The following is a 24182-nucleotide window of genomic DNA, read 5'->3' as shown; positions in this document are numbered from 1 at the left end:
TTATGATTCATGTGTGCATCCCTTGGGCTCGGGGGTGGTTGGGTGGTTGAGTCTATGCCTGATTTATGCATGTTTATGCATAACAATTATCTAGGGAGATCTTAGGGTTTTAACAGTGGTATCAGAGCAATCTCTATTTAATTGTTGATTTTTTTTAGTAAATTTTAATATTTACTAATAAAATATTATCTTTTATTGATTTGTGTTGATGAATTGCACGTGGATCATCAATATGGTGATTGGAACATGTGTAACTACAATTCAATGGACGAATCGACGTTGCGGGGGAATACCGTGAGTTAATGCTATTTTTCTCTATTTTTATGGTTAAAATCAAGCATTAATGGATTTTTTTACAAAAATACCATATGGTTTATGGTGGATATTTTTGTAGAATGGATTCCCTGAATTTCTAAAATTTTTAGAAATTTTTTCCTAATTTTTTAGGAATTTTTTGAGCATTTTTATGATTAAAAATGTATTTTTATACATTTTTGCGGGTTTTTTCCACGAGAATGCGATCAAGTTTCTGTCAATTTCTACTGAAATTCAGTAGGGGACAGCGTGTTGATGCATGAATTGCTCTCCCGTGTGCGTGGGGTTCTCTCCGCCTCTCAAATTTGATTTTTCTTTCTCTTTTCCGGGTGAAAATTCTCTTAAAAATGAATTTTTTTTAAAACATTAATCATAATTAATGTTAATTATGATTAAAGATTTAATTAATAAAACTTAATTAAAGATTAAGCTAATCTCTGATTAACAGAGAAGGGAGGAGGAAAGAGAATGAAAGGAGGATGAGGGAGAGGAAAGAAGGGAGAAGAAGGAGAGGAGGGAGTTTCTCTCCCTCCCTCTCAACTCTTCCATGCGCAGGGGGGAGGGGGCTGCGCGCTGCAGCCGGGCGGAAAAAAACGCCCCCCCCCCTAAAAAAATCAAATTGGCTATAAGCCAATAAAGGTTATTTTTTCATTTTTTTTTAAAAATGAGTTTTTTATTTCAAAAAAAGGCTTTTGAATATATTTCAAAAAAAAGCTTAGAAAAAGCCTGAAAATTTTCAGAAAAATTGGAATTTGAGGTTTAAAAATCTCTGAAAATTTCTTGAAAATTTCTTTTTGAAAATTTTTTGGCTTTTCATCTTCCAGAAAACCTTTGGCTTTCCGTTTTCCCGAAACCTTTTGGCTTTCCGAATTCCGGAAAAACTTTTGATCTTCCGTATTCCGGAAACCTTTGACCTTTCACATTCCGAATTTTTTTTTGTCTTTTCATTTTCCCAAAATTTTTGGCTTTCCGTATTCCGAGAAAACCATTGGAATTCCGAAATTTTTTGACCGTTCGTATTCTAAATGCGTTCGGGATTGATTAAAAATTTCAAAAAATTAGTGAAAAATTAGACAAAGGTTATTTTAAATTTCGAAAAAATGTGGGGTTGGTGTTTGGCATGTGGTGTGTCCATTCGGGCGCCCATGACCATTCAAATTCCTTTAAAAATATATTTTTTGAACCAAAAAATTAGAAAAATCCATTAAAATTGAAAATTTTCATTGGATTTGAGAATTGTCGGGCGAAATTGGAAATTTCGTGAACGATGGGATTCTCAGGGAAAATTAGGAAATTTCTAGAAATTATTTTTAGAAATCCTAAAAATTGGTATTTTTTAAATATCAATGGTATTTTGGCAAATTAAATTGCTAAAAATTCTCTGGAAAAATATAGGTTTGGAATGCCATGGGATAGGTTTGGTGGAATTCAAAATTATTATATTTTGAGACCCTATAAATTAGAAAAAATTAGAAAAAAATCATGATAATTCTTTTTCTCGAGAATTTAATCTTTTCGAGGGTTATTTAATGTTGAAGTACGTTTTCTCGTACTGACATTAGATAGATGCGGGTTATTCGCATATTATTAATACGATTATACCTCGTATTAATGGATATTTATGTTTGGATTAATTCTAAACGATGTATTCATGATTTTTTACCATTTTTTAGCCATTCTTTTTGGACATGTTCCTTAATTTCTTTTGATGGCTATAATTTACGTTCAAAGTGTGTTTCACCTTTGACACTTTTCCATGATAATTTATTTTGCACTTATTTAAGTGTGGCTTGTGCTTAATTTCTTAAGCCTCTATCATGGGTTAGTTGATCGGTTTGTTTTGGTGGATTTTTATTGGATATTTTTCAAGTTTTATATGGACTCATCATGTTCTGCCTAGATCACTTGTGTCTAGGGGTTTTTCATTGAGTGTTATACACATGTGTTTCACTTTCTTACTTTGGAGTTTTATTTGAACAACGCAATGTTCATATACTCCGGATTGATGAGTTAGCCACCACCAATTTTAATGCTTCTTTTGGCATGATTTATGTCCATTAGATGGTATGCATTGATTTTTATGGATCAACTATGGTTTTTATGGATTCGAGGAGCTTCTATGCTTTTATCCATGGTGTTATAAGGATCTTTTGATCTTTTGAATATTTACATGTGGTTTGAAGGTAGCATTTGCCTTCGCTTTTTGCACGTAATTTTGGAGTATATTTCTTGTACTCTTGTACATTTTCCAACTCGGATACCTAGTTGCTTATATATCTAGGTGAGTTATTTTTCTACCCTAACTTTATGGTGTTTTGGGTAGTTATCATTAGAAAGCGTCAATAATTTAATTTCTTTTCTAATGATGTACTCAGTCCTTGATGTAGTCTCAAGTATATAGAGACAGGTTTAGTATGTGAAAGTCTGGATAAGGCCATCTTATTCCTTTTATACAGGATTTTATTCATATTTTCCTAGACGGCATACTAGGAAGTTTCAAATTGTTAAGGTATGTATGGGTGGTATCATGGTGGTATGGGACGCTAGGGATCCCTCACATATATTATCTTATGGGATAATTTGGGCTCAAGATTGTTGCTTTGCTTACATCACTTAGCATGTTGATCTCAACATTCAAAGACAATCTTATTTTCTAAATTCACTAGAAGTTATAGTGTGGGCATTCTCTAGATAAACTTCTTTTATCTATAGCCTGCATGTTTTGATGAGGGCAATCTCATCGGCATTTTCACTTGTTGAAATCTCTTTCTTTAGAATTCAAACAAGTATATCTTGTTGTGTTCGCATAAGAAAATTTAGATTCTTCCTTTGTTGGCATTTTCTTCTTTAGTTCCGTACTTTAGGTGATTTACACAATCAACCTGATAGGTTTACGGATGGACATATGTGACTCATCGAGACGTTGATGACTCTATGTTGATATGGGTAACTCGAGACGTCGATTATTCCATATGCAGATGTGGGTATGTCGGGGCGTCGATGAATCCCTAGTTTCTGCTGTTATAATGCCATGTTTTCTTACTTTATTCCGAATGGTTTACAACAAGGAAGTTACTTTGAATGTGAATTGCTCTGATCATCCGCAGTAGTCTGATGGGCAAACAGAGTGTATGAATCAGATTGTAGAGTATATGCTTCGTGCATGTCTCTAGAAAATCATCATATTGGAAAATATTTCAATGATGGAATTTGCCTATAACAGTTTTAAATTTACGGTTTAGTCCGTGCATACTTATATATGGGTATCAACCCACGGCACCTATTGATGTCGGTCTTAAGGACATCGAGCTTGATGCATCGAGGGATTTCTTACGAGATATGCAGGAAATTCTGACCGAAGCTCGGGATTCTATCAGGAGTGCTCATGATAGGGCACAGTTTTATGCTGATAGGGGACGCTCATCTCGGTCTTTTAAACCAGGAGCGTTGGTTTATTTTAATGTTCCTAAATATTCTCAGACTTTGTCAATGGAAAAATGCTCGAATTTATCTCCTAGTAGGTATTGTGGTCCATTTCGAGTTATATATCGGATTGGCACGATTGCGTATGAACTAAAACTACCTCCAATTGTTAGAGTTCATCCAGTCTTTCATATCGATAGATTGAAAGGGAAACTGGGAGGTGAGGATGACACAGTTACTCCTCAAGAACTCGTTGAAGTTGATGAATTATCCTATGTTCCACATGAACCTAATATGGTACTTGAATTCAAGGAAAGGAAACTTTGTAGTTGACTAATCCCTGAGGTTAAAATAAGGTGAAAAGATAGGGAAATTGAGAATTCGACTTGGGAGTCGGTTGAGATTGTTCAGTGCAGTTCTCCTTCTTTTCATTGCAAGAGTGCAATGTTTTGAGAGAGGGGAAGTATGTTATATACACATTATGTGTGCATATACTAGGAGGCTAACCCACATTAGGCTTGTGAGCATGGGAGCATGGGAACAAGCTCTAGTGGAGCATGGGTTAGGACTAACCTTAAGGTTTAAGGTTAGGGTCAGGCATCCAAGGGTCACACATGAGGAATGGAAAGTCAAGAGTCACTTGAGGGTCCTCCTATATAGTAGGGGCATGGGGCACACTCAAGGGGGCTTGGAAGTTTTGGGAGCTTGGGCTATGCTATGGTCTCTTGTGTAGAGATCTATATCTACTCATCTATCATTTCACACTATAGCTACATGCTATTGGATTGGAGTTATACCTCTTGATGGTATGGGACATCAAGGTAGAGGTATGATGTATTTCATTTATGATTCATGTGTGCATCCCTTGGGCTCGGGGGTGGTTGGGTGGTTGAGTCTATGCCTGATTTATGCATGTTTATGCATAACAATTATCTAGAGAGATCTTAGGGTTTTAACACTTATGCTTTTGCATGTTATAGGGGTTGTAAGTTTAGGGTCTGTTATTTCTTCCATGCTCCATGCTCCATGCTCCATGCTCCATGCTCCATGCTCCTTGCATGCCGGTAGCTTCCAATGCATGTTGATAGTAACCTAGGCATGCCGATAGCTGCCTATGCATGTCAATATAGCTACCTAGGCATTCCGATAGCTTCAAATGCATGCCGGTAGCAACCTATGCATGCCAGTATAGCAACCTAGGCCTAGGCATGCCGGTAGCTTCCAAGCCATGATGGTAGCTACCTATGCATGATGGTAGCTACCTATGCATGCCGGTAGATGCCTATGCATGCTGGTATCTACCTATGCATGCTGGTACCTTATGCATTAGTCTTATGGGGATAAGGCCATATGCATAAGAGTTTTAAGTATTTATGTTTTTTCTTAGATGAATGGCAAATAACTTGTGGCGCGATGTTAAACACGAAGAAGGAGTTGATATCCCAACAATATTTGTAAGTATATATTAGCCTCAAATTGTATCTTTTCTTTTAATTAAATAAGGTTATCTTAAATCACAACTTTCTAGAATATTCATTTGTTTGTATGTCTATAGCTTGAAGTAGTGGACCGCCCCCCTACACAAGATGAATATGATTTTGCATTACAATGGGGTTCGGAATCTCTATTTGAAAGGGTGCAAGATGAAGGATATATTGTTATTACTAGAGGACATGCTTGGCAAGCATGGCAAGTAAGTACATTCCTAAACCCTAAACCTCTTTGTTTTTGCAAAACTAATTTTCACTTGTGATAGTTTTATTGTGTTTTAGAATCATGTAACTAGAAATGGTGGTGCAAATGTCCAAGCAAGAACCAATGGAAAAGTGAGAAGCGAAGGGGGTGCAGTTGCAAGGAAAAATAATAATCGAAGTGCATGAGATGTAGACCCCCTCAATGTAGCCCCTAGCTCTATAGTTTTTCATTACGCTTTATTTTGTATATGAGCTTTTTTGGAATCATAAGGTATGTGACTCCGCTAAGTATTGTAATTGAATTTTCACATTCTAATGATTTGTAATTGTCCTTTTTTTAATATTTATCAAGTTTTATTTTCATTACACTTGTCCATGATTCTGAAATGGACATGAAGTTGTGTTAGTTTTACTATGTCTACATTAGAAAAAAAGAGCTGGGGTAGAGTAGGGAGTCCTATGCAAACTCCCCAATATGCCCTAGCATTTTTTTTTTGCAGTACTTTCGCTACTTAACAACATAATGTCGCTACTCAACAACGTAATGTCGCTACTCCCCAGTAGAGACATTGTGTTGCGGAGGAGCAAAAAATTGCTTATATTTTCACTACTGAGCAGTAAACTCGTTGCAACGAAAATATTAGCATTTTTAGTAGCGAAATGGGCCCGACATCCTCGTCTAGTTATAACAACACTGCTATTTTCGCTGCTAAACCCTGATTTTGTTGTAGTGCTTCATCAAATCTTTATACATGATTATTAACAATAGCATCGTCACTTTCCTCCTCATCTAAATCAAGCATCTACCTTTGAGCTATCTATCACAACATTGTTTTTATCTAAGTGTAGGTCTAAATTTTCATCCATTTGTAGGTCTAAATTTTCTAAGTATCCATGAGTCTACAATCTTGTGCAATATTTACATGATGATGATGCAACTATAGGAGACATAGCCACATGAGCATTCCTCTGAAAGAAGGAAGAACATATTATACTCTTTAGATAGGTGAGGAAATGATTCTTTGCACTTGAACTTGGGATTGCGGATGTGTATATGTGCAATTGGCAACCTGTGTAAACTCTATGTGTTGACTAAGCTCCAAATAATTTTATCCGCTTACACTTGAACATGGTCATCAAAAATTATTTTCTTACAAACCATCGGTTGGAAGGCTGTATGTAGTTTCACACAGGAGAGCTGTATCGTGAAAAAGGAAAAGTTGAACTCGACCGACGCCCGGTGGATGTATATATATGTATGTGTCAGACGCGCAGCTTGTAATACCCGTACTGATGGATCCAGCGTTTCAACGCATTAGCTGCCATAGTAGGCTACGCTCATCCAAGTCGACGAGGCCTGCTGGTCACCAGCTGGTGAACGCTTCTTTGTTTAATATGGTTTTGTTGTGCAGCGTGCTATCATCATGTATGTCTGCAATGCGAGCAGCTACGATAACGCAGACCGCTGGGGATGCGCCTAGGACTGCCAGCACCACCTTCAACAGCACGAACGGACGTACGTCTACGTACTACTCCAAGCTCGAAATCGCCCGAGCCCAGCGATATCTCGAAACGCTCAGTGAATCGACAGTGCGGAGCATCGAGGTAGAATTATCCTATATAATCATAAGTGCATTTAGTGATCTCAACAGAAAGCCAAGAAATCTGAGGGACGGTTACTGATTTGTACATACATGCCGATGCAGAGCCCCGACGGAGACATCATCGACTGCGTACTACGTGAGAAGCAACCTGCGTTTGACCACCCGCTCTTGAAGAACCATACGATACAGGTTAGTGAACTTTTATACAGTAGAGACGACAGTGTGTGTGTGAGAGCGCGGCCTCTTGTGCGCTCGGAGATCATATATAATTTACTCATTTGCTCAATTATGTTTGTTCGCAGGAGTTTCCGAGCTCCGTTCCAACTGGTGCGGTGCAAGAAGAAACGGCATCATCATCATCAGCTAGTAGCAGCCTATATGGAACCCAACTTTGGCATCGCAATGGCAGGTGCCCCACGGGCACTGTTCCTATACGTAGACCCTCTCTCTCCAACATCCTCGACACACACCAGCAGCGAAGTATCCGCAGATTAAGAACCATGGCTCGCTATAACATTTCACGTCCCAGCACTGATAAAGAGCAATTGCTCAATAAGCTCAAACTAGATAGTCTTGTACACGAGGTAAACCAGCCACTGCACAATTTAATTATGATTCAATCCTCTAACTAATGTTGTGCATAGTTTTTTTTCATGTGCGTGTATAAACACAAACGACTCTCCTTGAACAGTACGCAATAGCTGACAACGGAATCCGGGGAAGCGTGCAAGTATATGGAACCTCCGTCGTATTCAACGTCTGGAACCCTTCCGTTACGGTGGAAATTGACATGAGTATCGCACAGCTTTGGCTTACTTCTGGCAACTTCGAAGGCATAAATCTAGACGCCGTGGAAGTAGGATGGACGGTAAGTTCTCCGACTTGATTTATATACATTAAAAAAATCTTTTTTTAAAAAGATATATATTTTGAAAGTCAACCTAATATATGGCCTTCAAAATTGAAGGTTAGGGTAGGCCTTCCTTAGTTCTAAGCTGCAAGGCAAGATGTTGCTTTGCTGTGTCTCACTCTTGAGCTCCATGATGGACTAAGGAGTGGTTGCGAGGTGTCTAGAGGCTTGCGCTCCATGATGGACTAGGGACTGGTTCCCAAGTGTCTCCAGTGACTAAGGCCAAGTGTCTCCAGTTGACTAAGGACTGGTGGCTAGGTGTCTCCAATCATTCCGGGACGTCATGGAGGTGGAGACGGACACGTCAGCGTTGCACGTCAAAAGAAATTGTAAACCCCCTTACGTGCCTCATTTTTGTTTTTTTTTAATGACAATGGCAGGTGGAGCCAATTGCATATGGAGATGCAAACACCCGCTTCTTCATCTTTTGGACGGTAAGTATCTTGCAACATTACATATACTAGGCCCCCAAACCGTCCTCCGGATGGGAGAGGTTTGGATACATACATGCGGAGATAAAATAATATAGAGATGCATATACATACACACATATAGACATACTTTAGGAACTGGCACACACAAACATATATGACATATATACATATACACCACATATATCTACAATGTCTATCCATACATATTTACATACACACACATATATGCCTACATACATATATACATATATTTATGTTATTGTAAATATATATGTTCACATACATATATACATTATACATACACATTCATATGTCTGTATGTGTGTGTGTGTGTGTACATACACACACATAACAATATATCTATACATCCATATGTACCCATGCATAGATATATGTTCACATACATATATACATTATACATACACATTCATATGTCTGTATGTGTGTGTGTGTGTACATACACACACATAACAATATATCTATACATCCATATGTACCCATGCATAGAAGCAATCGAACTTGTATACATACGTTTATATGCATATTTAACTTATCCTTATGTAAATGCGTATATAAGTAGGTAAAGAGTCTATATTTGCACATACATGTACTGTACATGGTACTCACATAGACTACCTATGCATATGAACAACATCTATCTATCTTTAGACATACATAAGTACAAACATAGCATACCTACACCTACACACACACACACACACACAAAAAGCTTTATACACACATTGGCACACGAGATAGATATAAGTATATGAATGAATCTCGTAACTGTTTTTTATCTCTCTATCTTTCTCACCCTCTCTTTGTCACACACACACACACACACAAATACATCCAAGTCTTCTCTTTGTCTCTCTATATATATGGGTAGGGTTTAAATAGATGTGTAAGAGGAGGACCTATGGATTTATTAAATAACAAAGGGGCTAGCATTTGGAGGCCAAGTTTGTGAGGTGGGGGAACTTGAATGTTGGAGAGGGCATTTTTTTTAAAAATAAAAAAATTTAAAGGGTCCCTATGATTATCAGCTCCATCATGCCTCAGTCATCCTGTGCGATAGTGGATCCTCAATGGATCTAGACAATATGTTTAAAGGTTGCTCTTGGGGGACAATGGTGGTTTTCCTTGCCTTGGCGTGTCCGCCTTCTTGCAGAACCCCCTGAGTTAATCCACATGATGGCCAACGCCATCATTGAACACCTTCCTCTTCTTATCCTAGCTGCCAAGCTCACCACCATGACCTCCCCTTATTTGTTACTACAATGCCCCTCCACCAACACAATGGCTATCTCCTTTGCTATAGAGCTTCCTATCCCAGTTGCATAGCTTGTCTCCACATGGCCTGCGCCTTATTGCTGTTGGCATAGCGCCCGCCCTCTCTCTTGCTTTGCTTTCTACACTACAGCCACCTATGATGATAGAGCACCTTCTCTTGTGCTATAATGCAAATAAATCCCATGAGAGCGAGAGCGAGAGAGAGAGAGAGGAGTGCAACAATGACCATCATGACCTCTCTGTCGTGTGTGTGCGCGCGCGCGCTGCATTCCTTCTAAGAGAGAAAGATACAGAGCAAGAGGCATGTGACACCGAGCACCATTGGGAGAGAGCGTCTAGAGCGCATGCGGTCGTATGTGGGCAGCCTCTCAATGGCTGCCCACTTTAGGGCCTCATCATCGTCCACGTTAGCTTCCAGGTCTGAATCAATGCCCGCACTGCGGAAACCACCCATGTGTGAAGCTCTTGGTCATCTTTGACCACTAGAATCCTTCAACATGATGTGATGAGATTAGCTCATGATCCATTGTTAATCACGCTAATTAAGCCACGTTAATTGTCCACCTCTTAACCGGGTGGGTATTACTTCGATGATATTAACTTATGCGAGGCATGGTTAATCACTCTTGGGGGTTAAGCCCTTGTTTGCTAATTAAGTTTCTCAATGCCTTCAGCTCCACATCAATAAAGCATCCTTGCTAATTGTAATAATCAAGCATAATTAAGCATATGAAAGTTCTCACTTCATGGCTGGCCTGCATGGGCTAATCTTACTACCTTTTAGTGCTTTCAATATGGCACAGTTTGTGCCCTTAGTTCCAATGGAAATTAGCCACTTTTGATAGAAGATCTCCTTAATACATACTCAAAGCTTGATTAAATTCTCACCAGCTTTTCCAATGGTTTGCAAAACTTGACCAGTGATCAAATCCTAACTATTAGCTTATCTAATTGTATGCAAAACTTGCCTTACTCTCTAATTACATTCCATAATTGCTCCGTCAAAACTGCATTCAAAACATTGATAAGCCCCACTATTAGAAAATCACCCTATAATTATCCAATTAAACAATTGAAAACCTTGATCATAGCATCTTCTAAGGGTATTCAAAACCTTGATTAGTAGCTTCTTTTAGCAGTAGGTCCCACCCCTAGTTTAATCTCACCAGTAGCTCCTCATAGAAGTGAAGTGATAATAATGTTTGAGATCAACACAAATAAAAGCTTTGTCTTTCTGCTACCTTGCCTGCTACCTCTCCACCCATGCACGCTACTCCTCCTCTGCTTTGACCAGCCTTTGTAAATGCTTGTTCAATAATTTTGTCTTCAAGAGACGCTTGTTGGACCAACCCACGTTCAAGATTCCCCTTGTGTGTTTGCATTTAAATAGTGAACTGCAAAAGTCAACACCTTCCCAATTGGCTAGTAAAGTTCTTTGTGTGATCCAGATTCTGGTGATTGATGTAACATGATCCTCCAGCCAAGGTATAGACTGAGGAGAGGTGGTGGGCCTCGGGGGATTCACCTAAAAATATGTAAGTATAGCACATGAGTTCAAATGAAGGGGTTTTTTAACTCAAAATTTTAAGGTAAATTTTCAAAAATACATATATAGAAGGGACTTTTTTAATTGATTTTGAAAAAAAAAACCCGTAAGTCCATAAGAAAAAAGGGGTCATTTTATTCATGAAAAATTCACAAGTAAGGAGTTTTTTAATACCCCTTGAATGCACGTGATACATAGGATTTCTTAGTAGTGTACCCCCGAGACGTGGACAAGGACACCTTCTAGAAGCCTTGCGAAAATTAGACGGATTTAAAACAAAAATAACACAAATCAAGGTCCCAATGTCTCCTTGATTTACTCTCACCTAAGTGACTGATAAAATAAATTTGAATTCAAAGTTCAAAATTCTGAAGCCTAGAATACCTTTAAAAAAACAGGCCTTAAAAAGTTGCCACGTGGAGGGGCTGAGTCTGATAAGATATACAGAGACTAGTGCTAATGTCTGTAGAGACTAGAGAAGAGATGGAAGACCGCTAAATTTCAATTTTAATTTTAGAGTTTTTTTTTTGTTATTACACGAGTTCGACAGCCAACCAATAAATAAATGGGACCGCCTAATTGTTTGCAAATAATCAATCTATGCAGAATGATGCTTACACTGGTATGGATGCCTCGACTTACGGTGCCCAGGATTCGTACATGTATCCTCATATCTAGTGTTGGGAGGAACGTTTATAGGACCACTCTCCACCTACAAAGGAAGCCAACGTGAGGTGCAGCCCATCTTAGTGTGGAAGGTAATACAGACCTAGCTACCTCAATTATACCTTTTCTAATCTTTAGTATAGAACTCCGATTCGCTAAATCATAATGAAATAAGCAAATTGTGTACATTGGTTTGGATAGGATACAGTCACCGGAAATTGGTGGCTACGCATCGGCGACACCAACATAGGCTACTGGCCGTCTACCTTGTTCAGGAATGGACTTTCCCAATATGCGGATTCACTACAGTGGGGTGGAGAAATCGTCAACTCCTCGCCCGATGGCCACCACACTACCACTCAGATGGGCAGCGGCCATTTCTCCGGCGAGGGCTTTGGTGGAGCCTGTTACGCTCGCTCCCTCGGCGTTGTGGACTCTACCAGTACCCTCTCCAGTGTTCCCTTGACCACTATCCGAACGTCCACCAGCAATCGAGGCTGCTATGACATCCAGACCACCTCCAACGATAACTGGGGAAGCGCCATCTTCTTCGGAGGCCCAGGATTTAATCCCAATTGCCCATAACCGCATGCAGAAGAATGCTTTGAGGGAGATTCGTTGATTGATTGATACTTTTAAACCTTTTCTTTCTGATCATCTTGTGTTCTGTAGATTTGATTTCAATACTATGCTTTAATAAACGGTCATTAGCTCATTGTAGTCCACTTAATACTTCTTTATATTTACTTCAGACAAGAGGCACGGTGAGATTAGACTTAACACTTATTTGTAATCGTTTAGAAAACCAAACATAATAGTAGAATTGAATGAAAAGTGAACACTATATTGTATTATATTCAATATTTTTTGGAAAGTTCACAACTACAGTATGCTATAGAATTGCAGAGAACCAAACATAATAGTAGAATTGAATCAACACTATATTATATCATATTCTGTACTTTTATGAAAGTATAAAAATACAGATTACAACTATATTTTATTATATTCTGTATTTGTATGAAAGTATACTGCGACAACTATATGCTCTAGAATTCAGTGAGTAAGAGTTACAAGAGTGAATGATTAAAGTTGATCACAATAATTTGGGACACTGTAAGAGCAATGTTGATCACAAAAATTTGGGATGCAAGGAGTAAAGTGCTTTTTCAAAGGAAAGAATGCAGGTAGGTCAATCCCGATTCCCAAGTGCAGGGTGCATGCACTTCTGATACAAACTTGCAAGCTGGTTGAGACAAACAGTAGTCCTAATTAGAAAGCTATAGTAGGTAGTTTGCTTAGGAGGTCGGAGAGACATTAGCCCAATCATGTACAGGGCATGATGATGTAATCTTCTCTCTTAATTGGAGTGTCAATATACAACTCTCTCTTTATGCATTAAAAAAGAGTGAATGACTAAAGTTACATCATGTGACAAAAAGTCCTAAATGATACAATTTTCAGTGGTAGAGATAACCTACAATACCATGTCGTCTAAATCCTTCTGGAACCTCAACCTCATAATTGGACTCACAAGATTGTCCCAGTGACTCTCCCTTTATGCTAATAAGGCTATTGCTTAGGCTACTCATACTCATAGGCATCACACTACAAGATGCAGGGCGATTATCCACGCTTTTTTCGACGCTTTAGAACTAAGCTTAAAATCCCCTAAACATCGAAATACCCGTCAAAAAAAAGCATCGAAATGGAAACGTCGAAATAGGCACCGAAATAAGCGTCGAAACAAGAGTCGAAAAAAGTAATTTTACCACGCATTTTTCGACGCTCTTTTTGACGATTATTTCGATCGACATTTTGACTCCTATTTCGACAGTTATTTCGACTGCGATTTCAAGTGGCATTTCGACACTTATTTTGACTATCATTTAGATGCTATTTTCGACGAATGCAGGAAACTTTCGATGCTATTTTTGACAGATACAAGAAACTTTCGACACTTATTTCAATGCGTCCAAGCATTAATTTTTTTTTGCATAATGGTGTATCCAGCTGCACTTAGCTAGATGCACCATTATGCCAAATTTATAGAGGACCAAAGGCAACTATACTCTAATGTGAAGAACGAAGCGAATTTATTAAAAAAGTTAGAGAGAGTGCCATAATATTTTTGACATTACAAAGTAGATACACAATTCACACAAGTGCAAACAATGGCCAAATTATATTGCAAGATGTGAAATTTACATATCAAGCTCTGACGAGATAAGCCAAAATGAAAATTTACATATCAAACTCTGACGAGATAAGCCAAAATTTGCATACAATCTATACAAGCTCAAACAAATATGTGAGCTGACCAAAATGTGTATGCATGAAGCCTTATGCATGAAGCCTTATGCATGAGGCCTTATACATAAAGCTATACATGAGGCTTATGCATAAAGCTTATGCATAAAGCACTATGCATAAGGCCTTAAGCATAAAACTATGCATGAGGCCTTATGTATAAAGCATGCATGAGGCCTTATGCATAAAGCTATGCATGAGGCTTATGCATAAAGCATGAATGAGCATAATGCATAAAGCATTATGCATAAATCTTATGTGCAAATCTACAAAACAAATCCCCAGCACCCAAGGGTGCAATAATAATAGAGGAAAGAGAGGAAAGATAAAAAAACACTTACCTCTTTTTCGTTATGTTGAAAGAGAGGATTAGAGGACCTACAAAACCAACAAAAGGGTGAGGAAAGGATTAGTCATGCATACATACAAAATCTTATGCAAGCTATGCTAAAGCTTATGCGACTCTTATGTAAACTATGCCGTTATGCAACCCTTATGCAAGATATGCTAAAGCTTATGCATAAAGCATGCATGAGGCCTTATGCATTGAGGCAGTCTGGGGCGGGCAACAAGAAGAGCGGCCTCTAAGCACTCCTCAAGGCTCCCGTGTTGCTCAATGGGCTCGGGGCACAATGCAACACAAACATAAGAACCCCAAAACCACACACTCAACAAGAAAAGGGGCACCACCTAGTTATGTGTGTGAACTAGGACACCAAAGATCTTTCCTTGTAGCCAATAAATACAAGCTAACCATATACATCAATCAAAAGGCACACACACCCTCAACAAACACTCTTCATAACATATGGTATTGTGTGTGGAGGAGACTAGCATAACACAAATAGATGCACACCAAACTTGGAGAAGAACTTAGAGAGACAATATAAGCTTAATTTTGTTGTCGGTATACACATGGTCTTAAGGTTACGGGAGCCCTCTCACCATACAACCCTCTTACCATGGAATGAAAGACAACAAATCAAAAACAGGCCCTCAAGCCGCCAAGCATAAAATCACACCACAAAATACAAGGATCAAATTTACCTTAAATCAAATATTGGACCGCTTTGCTAAATCAACTTTGGAGATGTAGGAATCCAAGATTTTGTACACAATTGCACCCAAACTACTAATCTTATTTATGCAACAAAGGCAAGATACAATTATGATAGAGAGTATGGCATCACTCAAGCCCTCACAATGACATAACTAGCTTCAAGCTTCTCTATGCAATCAAAGGTATTGATGTATAGAGAGAGCTCACAAGTTCACTATCTCCTTACACACTAGAGTTGGGAGTAGTGTACAATGTGTGTAATCCCCCTTGCTCCACAAGGAATGGAGGGGCTCTATTTATAGGTTTGAGAAGCCCCAATTAGGATTAAGCCTAATCAATTTTATTATGAGAAATCATAGATTATGGATTTTTTATTTTGGAATGAGAGTGGGCCTCTTCTTATCCCTTGAGTCACATGGATGTGGGCTCAAGGTGAGAGAATTATTGAAGATGAGAGGAGAGTGTGATGTAGAGGTTTGAGCAAATAACTTGTAGTAATGTCTACTCAAAAAGTAGTAGAGTGGGTGCTTATTTACATATGTTAGTGGTTAGTAGTTAGTAATCACTATAAAAAGTTAGCAGTGCAATGTACAAATGGGTAAGAAGGGCTGAGAGGTTGAGTGAGAGGAGTAAAGATTTGGAAAGATCCTTTGTGTGGTTGAAAGCTTGAAGAAGCTTCGATTCACCCATGTGTAGATCTTTAAGTTAACCGCCCGCCGGTCTCCTTCTTGCATTGGACGCCACAAAAGTTAATTGAGGTGAAGAACATGGGGGTTTTTGTGGATGGAAACCCCATATTTGCAGAGGTTAATATGATACATTCATGCTGAATTTTTATGTATTTTTTGAGATTGGAAAAATAATTAAATAATACGAGAGTAGTAGGGAGAGAAATGGAGATGAGGTATGGGTGTAGAGTAGATATGAGAGCAATGTTAAAAAACCGGTAGAGGGAGAGGAGACACACACATAGGAGCAAACCCTAATGTATATTGCAAACCCTAACCATAGAGGGAAGCCATCTCCCTTCTCACACAATGCACAAAGCCATAATCCATAATACACACAACACACTATAAGTTGTGTCCACACTCTACTAACCCTAGCTAATGTCCACACACTATTACCGATGATGTACTGCCGATGAAGATGTAGATGAGCTTAGGATATCAAGACTCTCAACACTCCCCCTCAAGCTCATCCCATGTACTCCCAACATAGTACGGAAGTACTCAAACTTCTCCTTGCTAAGTGGCTTTGTAAAAAAGATGTCTGCCACCTGCTCTTCAGTCTTCACATATTGTAGATCAATTGTACCATCCAGCACCTTCTCTCTGACAAAATGATAATGGATCTCTCATTAGGGCCAAAAACGGCTAGAAAAGGGATGTTTGTTAATCCAAGGATTAAGAAATTGTCCAATTGTGAATTGACACGTATACAAAAGTATGGCATTCTTGTCTCCTCCAAATGTCTTCTAAACGGTTCTATTTTAGTGGCGAACAGCTAAAACGGCTAAATTTAGACGTTTACGATGGCTAACATTAAAGTTTGGGTCCAAAATAGTGACATCTTGTTCCATTTTTTATTTCAAAAAATCAAGCATTAAGATACGAAATCCTCTTTTCAGGCCTTGAAAACAACGCTATTAATGACAAAACATCAGACGTCTACTTTCCGCCTTCCTTTCATTTTGGCATATGGTTTATTCTTTCTTCTTTGCACTTTCAAAAGATTCACTATTCAAAAGATTCACTATTCAAAAGATTTACTATTTTTCTCTTATCTGTGAGCTTCTATGGCGTCCTCACGTCGTCCTTCTCATAATATTACTTCTTGTGATTTTCATAACACGAGAGAAGATGGTGTTTGGAAACCCATGTCTTTTCGTGTGAATGATTGGGTAACAATGCTTCCCTCTTGCAAAGGTGCCCACAGGGTGAAAAGAACCAAGCGAAATGAAGTGAAATCCCATTGGAAAGGTTGTGTTCTTGCATTCAAAGTGACCGACAATGGCTGGCTTGCAAAAGTTCAACATGTCTACATGGCCAAAGACATGGTGTTGAACTTGGATGAACATCCAATTCTCCATTCTTACTGTAATTCAACAAACCTTTATCTATTTGACACAACACAATATTTCTCTTTCTGATATATTTGTTGTTTGTTTCATTTCAGTTATCTTTCCGTCAACAGCTGTGGAGTGGCAGCCTGTTGAGAGCTTAAGTGGCACATTCAAGGCAATTCACAAGGGGATTGCAGATGTCATGTACGCAGACAAACCACCTTCATTTTACAAATCAGTGGATTTATTTGTGTATTTTGCAGAATACAGGGTTCCATCAAGAGAAGGTGTTCATGGAGAATTGTATGACATACCTATTCCCACAATAATGTCACTAGAATGGGAAGTTCCTGATCCAAATACCATAACAAGCTTCAAATCCAAAATCAAAGATGATATTCTTAAAGCAATGTCTCCTGGGAGGATTTCAAGAAGGATTAAACTTCAATGGTTCTTGCCTATACATGTCTTTGTGGCATGTTTCAAAACAATGAAATTGGAGAGGACAAGAACGATGTGGCTTAATAGAAGACTATCTCTGACTGATCTGGACACTGTACTTGGAGAAGGATGGAGTACCAAGGAAACTTTTCATATGGGGGACAATATCAGTTGTAGAGTAAGCCCAAATTCTTTGTCCATCTCATACCAACTGTGTCGCCAATCCTTAGTTTTGGGCTATGACTATAGGAGATGGAAAAGCAAGCTTGGTAGTTGGGTCCCTTTGGACTCTGAAGAGAATTGTCCAGAGTTTGAATTTAACATCATAGTCCATCCATTCATAGATCCTAGGAAACTCATAGTAACATCAAACTGGCGACTACAACATGTTAGAGAGTCGCTTGAGTTTCTGGATGAAATATCACCTGAATATAGATTCAAAGTAGATGATATTGTTATCCGTACAAGGATGGAGAGTGTAACCTCATGCATCACATGTCTCCCCCCAAAAAAAGTTGTATTTGAGCCACTTGCAAGGGCAAGTTTGTATAGTTGAAAATGATAATGTAATCAATATATTCTCCTAGATTTCGTCTCGTCTTCTTCACAAAATTGGTTAACATATTGTTCGCGACACAAAACAAGGTTTAACAGACTGATATCAAATTATTGATACAGAATTTTACAGAAAATTAACCCAAAAAATGTGTGTTCATATGGACAAAATGAACAAAACAAAATCCAATATGTGGAATCACTCTGCAAAATCAACTTTCCTTTTGGCATGAGATGACCCTGCATCTTTAGAGAATCTTTCTCTCTTTTGTTTGCTTCGATCAAATTTTGCTGATTGAGGTTCAAGTTCTGGAGTTTTCAGCACTTGAGGTGTTGGAGAGGAAGGCTTTAGAGTGGATTCCCCTAATGGTGGTAAGTTGGGCTCCTCTTTTAGACCTTCACGTGTTGGCGAGGGAGATTTGGCAGTGGGGTCTGGTTTTGGAGAAGATTCTTTGGAGGTTGGCCTTGGAGACTTGGCAGTCTTCTTGGGGAACTTGAACAAGAAATTAAATGGAGAGCCAATATTTGCCCTCTTACTACCTTTGTTGGACAAACGACGCTTCTGAATTTTAAATTTCACTGGTGAGTGAAAAGGAAGACCTTTAGCAGCACTCCTCTCTTTGACAGGGGTCTTCTCTTTGATAGGTGTCTTCTCTTGAGCTGGAGAAGAGCTCTTCTCTTTGGTAGGAGGAGTAGGGATCTTCTCTTTGATAGTTGTCTTCCCTTGAGCTGGTGAAGAGCTCATCTCTTTGGCAGGAGGGCTGGGGGTCTTCTCTTTAGCAAGTGGGCTAGGGCTCTTCTCTTTAACAGGAGGGGTAGGGATCTTCTCTGTAGCCTGAGGGATCTTTAATTTAGAATGGCTCTTCTCTTTAGAATGGCTCTTTTTCCCCTTGGAAGACTTGCTCTTGGAAGGGCTCTTCTTTCTCTTCTTCTTCTCTTTGGCAGAGGTCTTTTCCTTCTTGAATGAGTCATCCTTGTCTTTGCTTTCCTTCTTCTCCCTTTTCCTTTTCTTTGAAGTTGTATCCTTGGATCCAGGTGGAAAGGGAGAATCAGGATCATATGGATTGATGGATCTGCTCAAAACCATGGAAACTGCCTTCTCCCTTACCCAACTCACCCAAGAATCTGAATACTCATGCAACTAAGACAAAAGAAAATAAGAAAGTAAGAAAATAGGTCACTCAATGTATTCACTAAATCAATCAATGGTTTTTATTCATGAACTTACAGGAAGTGTTGTCATTCTGAATCTTGACTCAAGAAATCTCCAAGCATTGGCAAGAACCATCCATCCACAAGATGTTGAGTCTTTCTGTAAGGGAACTTCCTGATTGAAGTACTTAAAATCTTCAAGTTTGTAGTCTACATAGGCAGAGGCTAGAAAACTCAAGATAAGTTTGGCAGCACTGCAAACATAAAATTTTGAGGGTCAACCAAATAATTGAAATCATGCAAGAAATTTGAGGGTCAACACATGGTAAAATTGATTCTTACATTTTACTTCTCCCATGGATGGATGCCAAAGAGTTCATAAATATCACATCTCTATCCAATAGATTGATAACAATAAGACTCCAATGGCCTCTGTGATAATATGAGTACTGAAATTAGTAATGAATACTGTCATGTCTATAAGAAGCAAAAGGTAATTGAGAATGAGTCTTACACTTCAACATAAGGGTACACAATGTAATTGCAGGTAAGCATATCAAAGTTTTTGAGAAAACTTGCAAGATCCCCTTGCCTATTGAAAAGGCACTGTGTAACAAGGGGATCAAGAATTGTCACTTGCACAGCCATTGATTCATGAAGATCCCTCATTAGACATCTGGATACACAAACAAAACATGTCAACAAAATATGGTTCCTGGGAAATTCATCAAGAAAACAAAAGCAAATCCCTACAAACCTCAGGCAGATGAAGAGGACTGTGTCAGATATCTCAATATTAGGATTCACAAGCATGCTTGTATCCTCAGGGGCAATGTCACAATACACCTCATCCTCTCCAGGCATGGACACATCAACTATCATCTGACCTGTCACATTCTTATAAAGCTCTGAATTGGATGAATGGAGAATCTCAGCTTGCTGAGAAAGAAGTGCATCCTCTGAAATTTTCTCTTGCTCTCTCTCTTTTTCAACTTCTTCTTTGATATCCTGAGCTTTTCTTGTATCATAAGGATGGGAAATATCTTCAATAACAACAGACTGCTTGGGTTGCCTTGCTGGAGGGATATTAAGAATTTCAAAAGCTCTCATGTCTTGCATTGGAATAGGCTCCAAAGCTTTGTCAAACTTATATCTAAGTCTGGACACCAGCACAAAATCTTTGCTCATAAGAGTGATCCTATGAGCAAATGCAGCAGCAATGTAGCCATCATTCATAAAGTCGATTAAAAAATCTTCAGCAGCCTCTTGAAGACACATGAGAGCCTGGGTTTCCCATCGAACTTTCTGAAGATATGTGTTTCTCATTTTACCAACCAACCTTTCTGATATGTCCCTGACAACCCGTGTAAATGGCAGTCGAGGGATGAGGAGACTTGTAGATTTCTGTCCTGCTCTTATCTCTCTTAAGGACTTCACTTGATAATTCAATCTCTTTCTTGCTGTCGCCCTCGCACGAGGCTTTGGGAGGGGCTTTTCCTGTTCGGAAGGACCTGGCTTGTCTTCAGTTTTTGCAGTCTCCAATGGTGGGTAAACTTTCCTTGCAGTCTGCTTCGTCCTTGCCATTGAAGCTAGAAAAGGAGACCAGATCAAGGAATTTGTATGATAGGACAAAAAAAGGAAGTAGCCCGAACGAAGCGATAAAGGGATTCCAAAGATTATGGATGGTGATTATCGCTTGATTCGGGCACGAAATAAAAATAAGAAAATTCCCGAACGAAGCGATGATGGAAATCCGGGATGTTCGGATCTGTGTTATCGCTTGATGCGGGATGGAGAAAAAAATGAAGACCCGAACGAAGCGATGTGTGAAATCCTAGTGGATCGGATGTGAGTAATCGCTTGATTCGGGCAGGAACGAAGCGATGCGGAGAATGCGAGGATCTCGGATGTTCGTTATCGCTTGATTCGGGTAGGGAATTGAGAACGCTTGATATGGGAAAAGTGGGGTTGAGAAACAAAAGGTCGCCTGGTTTCGCTTGATACAGTGACGGAGAAAAAAATGAATATTTTTAACAATATTAAGTTTTTATACCTCGGATATGTCGTACAAAGTACCGTTGAGTGCACGTGGTATGTAATCATTATTGCCACGTGGCATAAACGGTCACTATTTAATGTCTTTTAGTCACGCGCTTTTAAAATTTTTCCCCATTTTTGGACCACTCGTTTGCGTCAGATCAAGCTGTGCACCGTTTTCTCTTCCAAACCCTATTTTGCAAAAATCAGAATTAATTTGGAGACCTTGGAATTGTCAAATCCCGCACCAAGCGATAGAGTCATTCCAATTTTTTTGGACCTTTCGTTTTCGCTTGGTTCTGGCACATCAGAATTTTTCAGGCATTTTTGTCAAATTTCTCAATGAGTAAAGGTGTTGCGGGTCGACATGAGCTTGTTGAAGAAAGCCCAAGTGAGAAGCTCTTGAATGCTATTTTGCAAGATGGTCATGATATGAAGGTATACTTTGATGCAGTGGAGATTTTCAATCCAAGGTTTTCTCTTTCAGATGTTTTGTTGAAGCTCAAGGACATTCTTGAAGATGAGTACAACCAATTTGAAATGTCAATTCAAGCTCATTGTTTTCGTGTCGGAGACCATGATTTTTGTCACCTTACAGATTTTACACAGCTATCTGTGGAGAAAGCCAAAGTAACAAAGAGGTTCAGTAGATTTTCAAATAGAACTTCTTTCACATGCCCTTCATCCATTTCTTGTCCTATCCATAAAAAACATTGCAACCTTGTCCCCAAGGATGTCTCCTTTCTTTTCTTCCTATTTTTGAAAGCAGAAATACAGGATAAAGAGCAACAACCAGAAATTGATGCAGAGAATGAGGAAGAAAACTTAATTGTCACCACAGTTTCAAAGTTAGAGAAATGTGAAATTTTAGAAGAGGAAGAAATTGATGTTCAAGCTGAGGAGAGAGAAAGTGCAAATCTTGATGTTGCAGAATTTAGGGCTTCCACTATTACTGAGGAGCCTTCAGAGGTAGCAAGTATATCTGAATCCTCTGTTACTCTTCCAAACCTTCCTTTCTTTTATATCAATGAGAAAGATTTTATTCCTCTTTCCTATCTTCAAAGTCTCTTCAATATCAGAGAAGACTATTGTATTGCAGCAATTTCAGAAGCTTGTGAAGTAGCCAAAGACTTTATTGATACAGAAGTAGAGCCAAAGGAAGAGTTTTTGGCACTTGATTTGCAAACATCTGACAACTCATTTATCCCTGCTACTGATGCACTTGCCTTGTGCCTTAAAAAAATGGAAGAGGGGAAACCTTCCTTGAGTGATGAGGATTTTGAGGACAGGCTCATTGAGTTAGGTATTGAGTCTTTTGGCAGAGATTTCAAGCTTCAGGCAGATTCTGATAAAGTGGAAAGGGTTGGCTCTTGCAACTTGATGAAAGACAAAGTAGTAATTGAGGATGAGTTGCAGAAGGTAGCTTCCATTTAATCCTTTGTTAAATGTTATTGTGATTGTAATTTTTTTTTATTGAGGTTTTTGTCTTGCAGATTGAATTGCTTGATAAGGATGATTTTCTGGCAAGAGCTAGAGGCACCAGAGTGAAATCTACAGAAACAAGGTCAAGAAGGCCTTCATCTGCTCTCATGCACTACTTGCCTACATTGGATAAGGCTGTGTTCTGTGCATTCCACATGAACTTCTCTGAAGATACTGAGTTGCCAATATTTGCCTTCAAGGTGTTGTCAAGGTTTATGGGATATACTCCCCTTCAAATAAATGCTAACAAGGTTTTGCTTCTAGAGAGAGCTGCTGCTCTTAGAATCTTTGGATATGCTGCAGGTTTCAATGCCTCAAGAGCAGGATACTTTCTTTGCTACTCTAGCTATGCAGCTGCAGCTGAGGTGTCAGATATCAATCTCCTTGGAGGTTATAGAAGGAGAAAATTTTTGAGATACAGAGGTGACATGCCAAGAAGTCCCAAGAGAATCAAATACTAATGTACACAATATTTTGCAAGGACCAACTTTATTTCAGCAAAACTTTTTGTTAGAGGTACAAATGTGTTAGTAATCATTAGTCTCTTTCTTGAGGTGTTGGTGTAGTTTCAGATTGCTGGGTCTTTGATCTCATCCTTTGTAATTGCCTCCTGTAGAACCAATTGAATAATTCGTTTAGTGCATTGCTTCTTCTTTGTCCACCTCCTCCTCTTCGGGTACATCTAAAAAAGGAAGTTCTCGCTTGATAATGAGACTTTTCCAATCCTTGTGTATTCCATGTTGCAAGTGGTCCTTCTGTAGCAAAATATGGTCCATGCAAGTAAAGAATATGCTACAAAGAAAATTTTTGTTAGTACATTTAAGAAATTTCAAGTAATAAGTCTGGACACACCAATATATAACTGTTTTGATAAGTCTGAATTCTCACCAAGTAATAAGTTATGTCTTTTTCTCCCCAGGCATCTGTGATAGCTTTGATCAAAAGCTTTATTGCGTTTTTGAAATCATCTGCATAAGTATTTGAACCAACTTGTCGTCTAAGGACTTTGAAAAAATTGTCGAGTTTTTTCCAAACTTCCATACGTTTGTTGGCTACATCTGGTCTACTTTTGACATTTGTGGTGATGACACACAGCTGTTTCCAACAGTTCCACATTGCGTTGACTTGTTTGGTGTCATGGTTGCTCAAAAATCTTCTCGCTTTTGCTCCTCCCATTGAAACATCTTGCAGAACA

At 38.8% G+C, this 24182-nt stretch overlaps 1 protein-coding gene across 1 annotated transcript; it reads left to right on the top strand.

Annotated features, from left to right (window-relative positions):
- The first annotated feature begins 6869 nt into the window (after positions 1–6869).
- On the top strand, positions 6870–12470 carry LOC147624005 (protein neprosin-like). Its single transcript, XM_086820839.1, has 6 exons — positions 6870–7037; positions 7085–7225; positions 7339–7620; positions 7728–7904; positions 8327–8380; positions 12087–12470. The coding sequence occupies exons 1-6, from the start codon at positions 6870–6872 to the stop codon at positions 12468–12470; spliced, it is 1206 nt and encodes a 401-aa protein (XP_086676965.1).
- Positions 12471–24182: the final 11712 nt, after the last annotated feature.

The sequence above is a fragment of the Cibotium barometz genome, chromosome 26, assembly GCF_041138505.1.
Source record: "Cibotium barometz isolate CiBa-2024 chromosome 26, ASM4113850v1, whole genome shotgun sequence".
Taxonomy (NCBI): Eukaryota; Viridiplantae; Streptophyta; class Polypodiopsida; order Cyatheales; family Cibotiaceae; genus Cibotium; species Cibotium barometz.
This window is presented reverse-complemented; position numbering and strand designations above follow the sequence as displayed.